Source organism: Rhinoderma darwinii, unplaced genomic scaffold (genome assembly GCF_050947455.1).
Source record: "Rhinoderma darwinii isolate aRhiDar2 unplaced genomic scaffold, aRhiDar2.hap1 Scaffold_608, whole genome shotgun sequence".
Taxonomy (NCBI): Eukaryota; Metazoa; Chordata; class Amphibia; order Anura; family Rhinodermatidae; genus Rhinoderma; species Rhinoderma darwinii.
This window is the reverse complement of record NW_027464163.1, coordinates 30,819-43,420: the sequence shown is the minus strand read 5'-3', so window position 1 is coordinate 43,420 and position 12,602 is coordinate 30,819. Positions and strand designations below refer to the sequence as shown.

At 43.8% G+C, this 12,602-nt stretch overlaps 1 protein-coding gene across 1 annotated transcript in view; it reads right to left on the bottom strand.

Annotated features, from left to right (window-relative positions):
* Positions 1-5,350, bottom strand: part of LOC142725554 (maternal DNA replication licensing factor mcm6) — a gene marked incomplete at its 3' end in the record, with an annotated part of 96,095 nt that extends 90,745 nt beyond the window's left edge. Inside the window, exon 1 of the mRNA XM_075848993.1 lies at positions 5,244-5,350. Coding sequence (XP_075705108.1) covers positions 5,244-5,350 — 107 coding nt within the window. The remainder of the gene's footprint in view (positions 1-5,243) is intronic.
* Between the last annotated feature and the right edge of the window lie 7,252 nt (positions 5,351-12,602).

Genomic DNA, 12,602 nt, shown 5'->3' with positions numbered 1-12,602 from the left:
GCTAGAATGCCAAAGGTCTACAATGCTGTATTTGCTGAAAATGGAGCATTCTTTGACGAAAGCAAAGTTTGAAGGAGAAAATTATTATTTCAAATAAAAATCATTTCTAACCTTGTCAATGTCTTGACTATATTTTCTAGTAATTTTGCAACTCATTTGATAAATATAAGTGTGAGTTTTCATGGAAAACACAAAATTGTCTGGGTGACCCCAAACTTTTGAACGGTAGTGTGTATATATATATATATATATATACACACACACATACACGTTCAAAAGTTTGGGGTCACCCAGACAATTTTGTGTTTTCCATGAAAACTCACACTTATATTTATCAAATGAGTTGCAAAATTACTAGAAAATATAGTCAAGACATTGACAAGGTTAGAAATGATTTTTATTTGAAATAATAATTTTCTCCTTCAAACTTTGCTTTCGTCAAAGAATGCTCCATTTTCAGCAAATACAGCATTGTAGACCTTTGGCATTCTAGCTGTTAATTTGCTGAGGTAATCGGGAGAAATTTCACCCCATGCTTCCAGAAGGCCCTCCCACAAGTTGGATTGGCTTGATGGGCACTTCTTGCGTACCATACGGTCAAGCTGCTCCCACAACAGCTCCATGGGGTTGAGATCTGGTGATTGCGCTGGCCACTCCATTACAGATAGAATACCAGCTGCCTGCTTCTTCCCTAAATAGTTCTTGCATAATTTGGAGGTGTGCTTTGGGTCATTGTCCTGTTGTAGGATTAAATTGGCTCCAATCAAGCGCTGTCCACAGGGTATGGCATGGTGTTGCAAAATGGAGTGATAGCCTTCCTTATTCAAAATCCTTTTCACCTTGTACAAATCTCCCACTTTACCAGCACCAAAGCAACCCCAGACCATCACATTACCTCCACCATGCTTGACAGATGGCGTCAGGCACTCTTCCAGCATCTTTTCAGTTGTTCTGTGTCTCACAAATGTTCTTCTGTGTGATCCAAACACCTCAAACTTCGATTCGTCTGTCCATAACACTTTTTTCCAATCTTCCTCTGTCCAATGTCTGTGTGCTTTTGCCCATATTAATCTTTTCCTTTTATTAGTTAGTCTCAGATATGGCTTTTTCTTTGCCACTCTGCCCTGAAGGCCAGCATCCCGGAGTCACCTCTTCACTGTAGACGTTGACACTGGCGTTTTGCGGGTACTATTTAATGAAGCTGCCAGTTGAGGACGTGTGAGGCATCTATTTCTCAAACTAGAGACTCTAATGTATTTGTCTTGTTTCTCAGTTGTGCAGCGGGGCCTCCCACTTCTCTTTCTACTCTGGTTAGAGCCTGTGTGTGCTGTCCTCTGAAGGGAGTAGTACACACCGTTGTAGGAAATCTTCAGTTTCTTGGCAATTTCTCGCATGGAATAGCCTTCATTTCTAAGAACAAGAATAGACTGTCGAGTTTCACATGAAAGCTCTCTTTTTCTAGCCATTTTGAGAGTTTAATCGAGCCCACAAATGTAATGCTCCAAATTCTCAACTAGCTCAAAGGAAGGTCAGTTTTATAGCTCCTCTAAACAGCAAAACTGTTTACAGCGGTGCTAACATAATTGCACAAGGGTTTTCAAGTGTTTTCTAATCATCCATTAGCCTTCTAAAACAGTTAGCAAACACAATGTACCATTAGAACACTGGAGTGATGGTTGCTGGGAATGGGCCTCTATACACTTATGTAGATATTGCATTAAAAACCAAATGTTTGCAGCTAGAATAGTCATTTAGCACATTAACAATGTATAGAGTGTGCCTCTGATTAATTTAATGTTATCTTCATTGAAAAAAAACTGTGCTTTTCTTTCAAAAATAAGGACATTTCTAAGTGACCCTAAACTTTTGAACGGTAGTATATATATATTTATTATACACACACACACACACATACTGAGCTTGGTTCATCATAACCAAGCTCAATACATATATACAGCACCAAAGAGAAGCTCCGAACATATATACAGCACCAGAGCCGAGCGCCGAACATATATACAGAACCAGAGCCGAGCTCTGACCATATATACAGCTCCAGAACAAAGCTCAGACCATATATAAAGCACCAGAACAAATAGCAGGTGTTGACGTTTTTTTGCGGCGGGTTCGCAGCGATTCTGCAGCAAAAAAAAATAAAAAACGCAACTCAGATTAAAAAAAAACAAAAAACAAAAAAACACCAAAACCTCTTACTTACCCAGAAGTCTGTGTTCCTCCCTCCAGCGCAGCCTCCTGGGATGACGTTTCATACCAATTACGGATGACGTCAGCCTCCTGGATGACGTCAGAGGGCCGGCCCGCTGGGATGAAGCTTCATCCCATGTGACCGGCGTGTGAAAGGTCCGTGAGAAAATAGGACATGTCCTATTTTTTCACGCTTCACTCCATAGACTCTAGTCTATGGGGGGTGTGTGATATAGCGTCCCACAGAGCACGGACGCACCTCAGACGTGAAAAAAATCTGCAGTTTTTCACATCCAAGATGCGCAATGCCCGAGTGAATCTAGTCTTCGGGTATGGCCATACTAAGTTTTTTGCAGGCAGAAAAACCTGCTTCAAAATTCCTTCAGCAATTTTGAAGCAGATTTTGACCTGCCGGTACTTTTTTTTGCTGCATTTGTCAGCCGTGGCCATTGAGCGCCGCTGGTAAAAAACGCTGAGAAAACCGCTATCTCTGCCTCCCCTTGATGTCAATGCTGCCATTATCGTTAGCTTAAACTGTAGGTTATTGCCTAGATACAATTGTAGCAAACTTTCACCTGTAAACAGTATTAGGGTAAGGGTAAGGCCACACGGAGCGGCCCTGACATGGTCGCATTGTGGCCAAAAACTGTGCTGGACCTATGTAGGCGTGGCTGTCAAATACCTTTTTAAGGGGCATTCTCTATGGGAGCCCTGGAGATAGCCGAGTGCAGTGTTCTGCTTTCTCCGATGCGGCCATAGAGAATGAATAGGGGGTGAGTTGTTGTAACCTGCAAAATTATGCGGCCATAAAGGGTGTATTAATTCATGGCCACACGATTTTGCAGAAAAAGCGTCGGTTTACCCGCATTAAATACACAGTGGCAAGAAGCTTTAACTTGACTTTTCAATGGCTGTTTTGTGTGATATCATGCTGCAGCAAGTTATCACACAAGATACAACTCGGCTAAATCCGTATGTATCCAGACATAGGTATCTGAATCGGTTTGAGGAAAAGAAAAAAAAGAAAAATTGCTTCCCCTTAAAAAAAAAAAAAAAAGGAAACCCGATGCATTAAACAGATGCCAACTGTATACTACTTGTATACCTTTTTTGAAGAATTTTGAAAATCATGCATTTACGGTATACGTCTGAAAGAGAAACTAAACTAAAGGGAATGTTCACACAGCTTATTTTTAGCAGTTTTTTGGGCCGTAAACGCCCCGAAAAATTGCTGGAAATACGGAAGCTTAATGCCTCCAATTGCACCCATTGATTTCAATGGGAAAAAAAATTGCGTTTTTTTACGAGGCCGTTTGAAAAAAAACACGCATACAAAAACACCCCGTAAAAAGAAGTGCATGTCTCTTCTGGACCCAGTTTTCATTGTGTCAATACAAAAACAGCTCCAAAAAGGGCCACAAAAAAAAAAACGTATCAAAAAATGCTTGATGCTTAAAAAAATGGCTGAAAAACAGAGGCTGAGTTTCCCTTGAAAACCGCTTTGTATTTTACAGCCATTTTTTGTTCAGCGTGTGAACATACCCTTAGGCCTGTCAAACTGCCACACGTGCAAAATCACTAAAGAGTATCTGGTCTTTTCAGGACCAAAACTGGGCATTTGTGGCTGGGTTTACACCTGCATTCGGCTTTCCGTTCTGCTCAGTCAGAGAAGCAGAACAACGGAAATAGCAGGAGTGCCTTGAACGACGGAGCCTATTAGCGTTGACTGAGCTTGACCCTAATGGGTTCCGACGGTTTTTCATTCGGGTTTTACCGGAAACTTTGTTTGCGGTATTATTTGCCGGATCTGAGATGGAAGGTGTGAACGAGGCCGAAGGGGGATTAAAGAGACATCCAATCATTAGAGTAAGTGCAGAAACTGTAAAAAGGTCAATTCATCATAGATGGTCAGGATAATTTGTGGCAGAATATGTATAGTATGAGGATTTTTTCTGCTGCACCTTTCCTATAACCTCTCCTGTTAATTTTTTTCCACAAATGGTGTATAGCACTTCAGAGAGGGCAGAAAAAAAAAAAAACATAAAATACTACTTTTGATGTAGTTTCTGGTGCAATTTAACCAAACACAGGAGTGGATAAAAGAGGAGACATACAAATCTTTTCTTTATGCTTCGCTCTTTTGTATCCACTCCAGGCATAACAGTAAGGCTGGGTTCACACACCCTATTTACGGACGTAATTCGGGCGTTTTAGCCTCGAATTACGTCCGAAAATACGGCTCCAAAGCGTCGGCAAACATCTGCCCATTCATTAGAATGGGGTTACGATGTTCTGTGCCGACACGTCAAAGAAGTGCCTGTCACTTCTTGAGACATAAATGGAGCAGTTTTCCATTGACTCCATGGAAACAGCTCCAATTACGTCCGTAATGGACGCAGCGAAAAGCGCCTGCAACATGCCATTACGTCAAATTCCGGAGCTGTTTTCTCCTGAAAACATCTCCGTAATTTCAGCCGTAACGGAGGCTGCCATGTGAACATACCCTTAGGGTATGTTCACACGCAGAGTCAACAACATCTGAAGATACGGAGCGGTTTTCAAGGGAAGACAGCTCATGATTTTCAGACGTCTTTTGAGCATCTCGCATTTTTCGTGGCGTTTTTCACGGCCGTTTCTTGGAGCGGTTTTCAATAGTCTATGAAAAACGGCTCCAAAAAACGTCCCAAGAAGTGTCCTGCACTTATTTTGAAGAGCCGTCATTTTACACGCCGTATTTTGACAGTGACACGTAAAATAAAGGCTCGTGAGAACAGAACATTGTAAAACCTATTGCAAGCAATGGGCAGATGTTTGTAGGCATATTAGGGGCGTATTAGGAGCTAAATTACTGTGCTATGCACTTTATGTGTTTGTATCCACTCCTGTATTCGGTTACAGAAAAAAAAAAAATGCATAAAAAAAAACCATGTGTGATTCCAGAATTAAAAACCAAACCAAAACAACCTGAATCACAGTAATGAACATGTCAGTCATGTCTCTAACACTATCACAACAATAATAAGAAGAAAGACAGGACTTACTCCTCCAAGAACTCCAAGAACAGTTTTTGACACTTATCAGACAGCTCATCTTTTACTTGCTGCCCTGTAGATTCAGCTGCAACTGCTGCTGGGTCACCTAACTCCATAGTCTTAGGGGGAAAGCAGCACAAGCAGACACACCCTAAAAGCGATGATGATATAAGCTCCTTTATAATCTTTGCTCCTCCCCAAGCACCTCCCTATATCAATCAGTAATTGTGTGAAATTTAAATAAACATTTTTTTGCAGTCATCATTTTGTTCCTTGATTTTAACGTATACAGCTGCATTCTCTTTTTGGCAAGTATACGTTCTTATTTATTTATTTATTTATTTACCAGAGATAGAAGTTTTGGCACATAAAGTGGAGTTATCAACTTCTTAAACTGGGTCCTCCCTAAAAAAACAAATAAAAACGCTATACATTGGGTGGATTGGCTGCAGATTTTCATTGAGAAGAAAAAATCAGATGAGAAACCATAAATTGACCTCTGGTGCAGAGTTTTAATCTGCAGCATGCCAATTGATGCTGCAGAATTGTTGCGGTTTTTCCCCATTGAGTTTATTGGGGAGGTAAAAGCCACAACAAATAGCTATGAATCCGCCTCAAAAATCACAAATCTGAAAACAAAAAACCTTTTTCTTGTTTACGTTTAATAAAAAAGTCTATACCCCCATGCATTGCCATAGCGACGACTCCTTGTTTCCCCTGCTGTTCTCCGTGCAGCAGGCCTCTTATTTCAGGTGGAATTCCCTGCGGGGTCTAGGTCAGATATGCTGCGTGCTTTTCCACAGCGTATCCGAACTGTGTTAACATACCCTTACGCTACAGTCAATCACAGAATCTGCAGATTCTGGACGAAAATCTGCACCACAATTTGGTGATGTATTTTGGCCAGTATTCCCTGTGGGGTCTAATTCAGATATGCTGCATACCGTATATATCGGCGTACAAGACGACTTTCTACACCCTTAAAAAAATGTCAAAAGTGTGGGGTCGTCTTATATGCCGGATATTGTCGGATATTAGGGATGCACGTTGCAGCCGCACAGCTCAGTATAGTACACATGACTATGAGAGCGGGGCTGCGGCTGTGTAATTCAGCCACAGCCCCGCTCCTGAGTCCTGACATATGCGCGCGGGGTCAGCATCATGTGATGCGGCCGGCGCTGCACTAATGATCTGCGGCACTGAAGACAGAACATGGCGGGCGCGCTACAAAGCACCCCCATGTTGTCTTCAGTGCCTGAACTGCCGCTCATTAGTGCAGCGCCGGCCGCATCTCCTCATGCTGACCGCGCGCGCACTTCCTGTCAGGAGCGGGGCAATGGCTGTATTACACAGCCGCAGCCCCGCTCTATAACGCCGGAGATCAGAGAACCTCTCATCTCCGCCGTTATTCCCGTGAATGCTGCGATCACAGCTGACTGCAGCATTCAGGGGAAAGTGAGAAGGGGGGATGCCCCTGGATCGCGTCACAGGGAATTCCTGTGACGCGATCGAGGGCCATACCATATATGGGCAGACAGCCCAGGGTCTATTGACGGACCCCAGGGCTGTCTGACCATATCTCTTGTTGTTAGGATATACCCAAGTATGTCCTAACAACTGCCTGTGTGCTATCCGTCCACAGGCTAATGTACTGGCACATATCTGATATATGTCAGTACATTAAAGTTTAAAAATAAAGTAAAAACAAAGTATGGTTACATTTTAAAAAAAATACACCTTCACCTTTTTTACAATAAACATTAAAATAAGTCTCAATACATAAAATACACACATTCAGTAATGGCGCGGACAACAATGTTTTTGCATCATTTATGATGTGTACGCTGTAAAAAAATGAAATAAACACGGCTTTCATTCACTTATTAATGTGAGGCGCGAGGTGCGATGAATTTACCCTCCATGTTCCTCACATTAATAGTAATTAACCCCATCATGTACCTCGCCTATCTGCGCATGCGCGAGTTCAAAGAGACAGAGTCCTGGGTCCTGCCGCCGATGGCCATAGTGAAGCGCTCCTGCACGAAATGGTGAGTATATCTTAAATTCTATATTTTAAGGGTAAAAGTTGGGGGTCGTCTTATACGCCCAGTCGTCTTATACGCCGACATATACGGTACTTTTCTGCAGCGTATCCGAACTGTGTGAAAATGACAGCACTTTACTGCGGGTAAAACGTCCCTTTATCTGCAAAACTGTGCAGCCATTAATTAATACACCCTTTATGGCCGCACGATTTTTCAGGTAAAGGGCAGTTTTAAACTCAATAACGCGCGGCCAATAAAAGGTTACTTGATAGTTGCACCGAACATGGTGCCGGTTCGGTTGTTGGCCATGTCGTGACCGTGTCAGGACCTCTGTGTGGCCTTACCCTTAACATATTCTTACGCTAAATTGTAGCTTTGTACATCTTTGGAACAAAACAGTTTTTTTTTAATAAACGACTTTTTAGTTGACTTTTATTTTATTTTTTTTACTTTTTAAGTTGCAGCTTTTATGTATCTTTATATATCTTGTATACATAGATGTTGTATCGTTCCATCAAAGCCTATTCCGTCAGTTCAACGGGACTGATGGCTCGGCTGAAAGTTGGTCATGCGTAAATACCTAGTTCTGATCAGGGGTAGATTAACGGTACCATGGGCCCGGGCAGTTTTTCAAGTCTCCCCCCCCCCTCCAAACTCTGAAGACAGAACTCTGAAGACAGAACTCTGAAGACACTGTACCGTATTTATTTGAAGTTTTCTGTTTAGGCGGCCACAGATCTTACACGGTTTTGAATTTGCTGTAAAAGCAGGATGAGCCATAGAGAAGAGAGAAAGCAGAATACTTTGAGACACTAAAGAGGTCAAGAGCTTTATAAGTTTTTAATTTTTACATCAATGGAGTGTTGTGTGAAGGATTATTTGTTTGCGGGAGGAGTTGTAGTTTTTACTGGCACCATTTAAAATACCATATAATGGGTGAATTGGAAAAAACAGATTCCTCCATGGTTTTTTTTGGTTTAGCTTTTACTGTATATATTTACCTTCTCTTAGGCTTTATTCAGACGAACGGGAAAAACGTCCGTGCAACGCGCGTGATTTGCACGTGCGTTGCACGGACCTATATTTGTCTATGGGGCCGTGCTGACATGTCCGTGATTTTTCCTCAGCGTGAGTCCGCTGAAAAAAAGTCACGACATGTACGTTCTTTCGGCGTTTTTCACGCATCACGCACCCATTGAAGTCAATGGGTGCGTGAAAACCACGCATGCCGCACGGAAGCACTTCCGTGCGAACTGCGTGATTCGCGCAAGAGCTGTCAAAAGGATGAATGTAAACAGAAAAGCATCACGTGCTTTTCTGTTTACTAACATCCAAACGGAGTGTCTTTCAGCTGAGCGAACCCGGACAACCGAACCGAACTTCACCGGGTTCGGCCGAACTCGTTTTGGCCGAACCCGGCAAAAAAATTTCCGGTACGCGACGTCAGGAGATAGTCACTGTCCAGGGTGCTGAAAGAGTTAAACTGTTTCAGCACCCTGGACAGTGACTTCCGATCCCAATATACATGAACGTGTAAAAAAAAAAGAAGTTCTGACTTACCGATAACTCCCGGCTTCTTCCTCCAGTCTGACCACCCGGGATGACAATTCAGTCCAAGTGACAGCTCCAGCCAATCACAGGCCAAGCACAGGCTGCAGCGGTCACATGGACTGCCGCGTCATCCAGGGAGGTGGGGCCGGATGTCAAGAGAGACGCGTCTCCAAGGACGCGTCACCAAGGCAACGGCCGGAAGGGAAGTTCTCGGTAAGTACGAACGTTTTTTTTTTTAACAGGTTGCCCGATATTGTGATCGGAATTCAATGTCGAGGGTGCTGAAAGAGTTAACTGCCGATCAGTTAACTCTTTCAGCACCCTGGACAGTGACTGATGTCGACTAGCCTCATCTCTATGATGGCGGCTGCGCGAAAATCACGCAACCGCGCATCATACACGGATGACACAAGACATAAGAAGAACCATATCGTCTGCATACAAGCCGATTCTTTCCTCCCTGCCCCCCAGACCTATCCCCTTGTACTCAGGGTGTTGTCTAATTCTTAGGGCTAGTGGTTCAATAGCGAGGGCAAACAGCAGAGGAGAGAGGGGACATCCCTGCCTAGTGCCTCTCTGCAAACAGAAATATAGGGATAACACCCTATTCACCAGGATTTGTGCCCTTGGTTCCTTATATAGAAGGGAAATCCACCTAAGGAATTGAGGCCCAAATCCAATTCTGTCCAGGGTCTCCAACAAGTATGCCCATTCAATGGAGTCAAAGGCTTTTGCGGCATCCAACAATGCCATTGCCCAGTCCGCCTTCATAGCTCCTCCTATCTGTGCAAGTATCTGTACCCTACGGATGTTGTCGGATGTAGACTTCCCTGGCATAAAGCCCGATTGGTCCTCGTGAATGACTTGGGAAATGACTTTATTAAGCCTATTCACTAGGATTTTGGTAAGTAACTTGTAGTCGCTATTTAATAGCGAAATCGGGCGATAGGAGCCACATTCCATAGGGTCTTTATCAGGTTTTAGCAGGACGATGAAAGTGGCATCATACATACTATCAGGTAGCTGCCCCTTATCAAGTGCATATGAAAACATAGCGCATAGTGAGGGGATGAGATGTTCCGAAAATTTGTGATAAACCTCTATAGGGACCCCGTCTGGGCCCGACTCCTTTCCTTTTGACATCTCCCCCAGGGCCTCCCATATCTCATCCTCTGTCACATCCGCCTCTAAAGCTGTTCTGCCTTCTGTACTCAACGTTGGGAACGTTATACCATACATATAGGCCTTAAATTCCGACAAATCGTACCTAGATTGAGAGGTATATAACTCTTTGTAAAATTGTACAAACGTCTCAGCTATTCCCTGGGAATCTGTCAAGCTCTCCCCAGATCTACCATGAATTTTGAGAATGGCTGGGCTTTTAGAGTTTTGGTGGATTAAGTGTGCCAAGAGGTTACTAGACTGGTTACCCAATTCAACATATGATTGTTTCGCAAAAAATATCTTCCTGTTTGCCTTTTCCTGGAGCAGCAAAAGGTACTTCCGTCCTGTTTGCAGCCAAAGGTCTTTATTTGTGTCAGTGGGATCATCAATGAATTTGCCCTCTAAAGTTTTGCATTGCTGCTCTAGCTCTGATTCAATCCTTGAAGAGTCTTTTTTAATATATGAAATCGTGGACCTAAGACATCCTCTGAGGTAAGCTTTCAAGGTGTCCCATGCGATACTGGAATTCTCAAATGTGCTATGTTCCATATTAAATACCTCCAGTTGATCTGAGATCCTATCCTGAGGGCCTATCAGGGTCAGCCAGAAGGGGTGTATTTTCCAATTCCCAGGCATGGGGGGGCCGGGAAGACTAAGACTGGTCACTATAGGGGAGTGATCAGACGCCGCTCTGGACTTATAAGAGACAGATTCAACCATGGGTACAATGAGAGAATTACCCACCATATAATCGATGCGGGATAGGGAGTGTCTGCCTAGGGAGTGACAGGAATACACTTTAGTTGTCGGATGTTTATATCGGTAGAGGTCTGTCCATCCTATATCATCAAACAATAAGCCCAATACGGATGTGGTGGGCAGTACCTCAGCCCTCCCAGAGGAAGCACTAAATCTATCAAGGCTGCAGTTCACGACCATATTTAAATCTCCCATTCCCAGCACTTTAGCGGCTGGATATGTTGCAGCAAAGGTAGCCGCCAGATGTAAAATTTGCATAGATGCGGGCGGAGGGATGTACATACCCAGTAAGACATAAGGAACATTTTCTATGAGGGCATACACAAATATATATCTGCCTTCACTATCAACTTTGGTATGGATGGCCTCCCACCTCACGGATTTGTGCACCAGGATGGAAACACCTCTCGAGTACGAAGTATGATAAGAATGGCCAGACCACTGAACCCATGGCCGGATCACTGTTCTCATTTTAGCGGGTGCTAAGTGAGTCTCCTGAAGGCACAATATGTGAGGGTTAACTCTGCGGATATGGCTGTACAATATAACACGCTTCTGTGGACTGCCCATACCCCTCACATTCCAGGACATTACAGTTAAAGAAGACATCTATGCAATGCGATATCCATATGCAGGAGAAATCCACAATACCTGATATACATTGATATTCTCGCCCCACGCAGAGGTGGTAGGTAATGAATCAATACATCTCTTATGCGATTGCATCTGTACATTAGTAGTATTATATCTATCCGCATCCGCGGCACATTCCAACTTATAACTAAGAAAAAACAATTGTAAACAGTATAACAATACCGACAATACATGAAGATGCACGTTACATTGCCGTTGCATGCCCAGAAACGTGGCATTTAAGTAATCGGGGGTAAACCCCACGCCAAACAGCAACTGTTCAAGCTTCCATCTTTAAGGATACGTGCGGTAGCCTCCTTAGGAGTGTTGCTCTGCATATTAGCTGGCGTAGAAAGGCACATTGGTCAGGCAGGGGGGCCCTCCGATTTCCGTCCAACCCAAGCCGAATCACCGCCAGGATAGAGTGGACCCAAAACCCTTGCGAACTGTCCTGCGAATCCAGTGGTACAGATTGGGTCAACAGCATCAGTCCGCCTTGCATGAGTCGCCAACTGTGTTATTCAATAAGATTAGTTTCGGCGCGCCGGTCGTTTACTTCTCACCCAGTCGTCAGCCTCTTGCGGGGAATTGAAAAATATGGATCTGTCTCCATCCACAATACGTAGCTGAGCTGGATATGACATGGAGTATGGAATGCCCAGATCTCTCAGGCGCCTCTTGACGGCCAGGAATGTCGCCCGCCACTTTTGCAGGTTAGCAGAGAAGTCAGGGAATATGGAGACTTTTGCACCATTGTAAGTAATCTCCGGCAATCGAAGTGTCAGGCGCAAAATCGTGTTAGTTCGGACCGAACCTGTAATTTACGTGCGCCGAGACTGAGAGCTACGTAATGGTAAGAGCAGAGTTCACAGCAGCACAGAGTATTTCAGGAGAGGAGCGTGCAGATTCTGTGCTGCTGTGAACTCTGCACTTACCATTACGTAGCTCTCAGTCTGTTACCTCTCCTCCACTCCTGTCCTCAATAACACCTTCACATGATTGGCAAGTCACCACGCACAAGATCCACACGCTCATCTCCTGAAATACTCTGTGCTGCTGTGAACTCTGCTCTTACCATTACGTGGTGACTTGCCAATCATGAAGGTGTTATTGAGGATAGTAGTGGAGGAAAGGTAACAGACTGAGAGCTACGTAATGGTAAGAGCAGCCGACTGACCTCTGGTGGGGCTCATTCTTGCTCCGGTAGTCGCCTTCA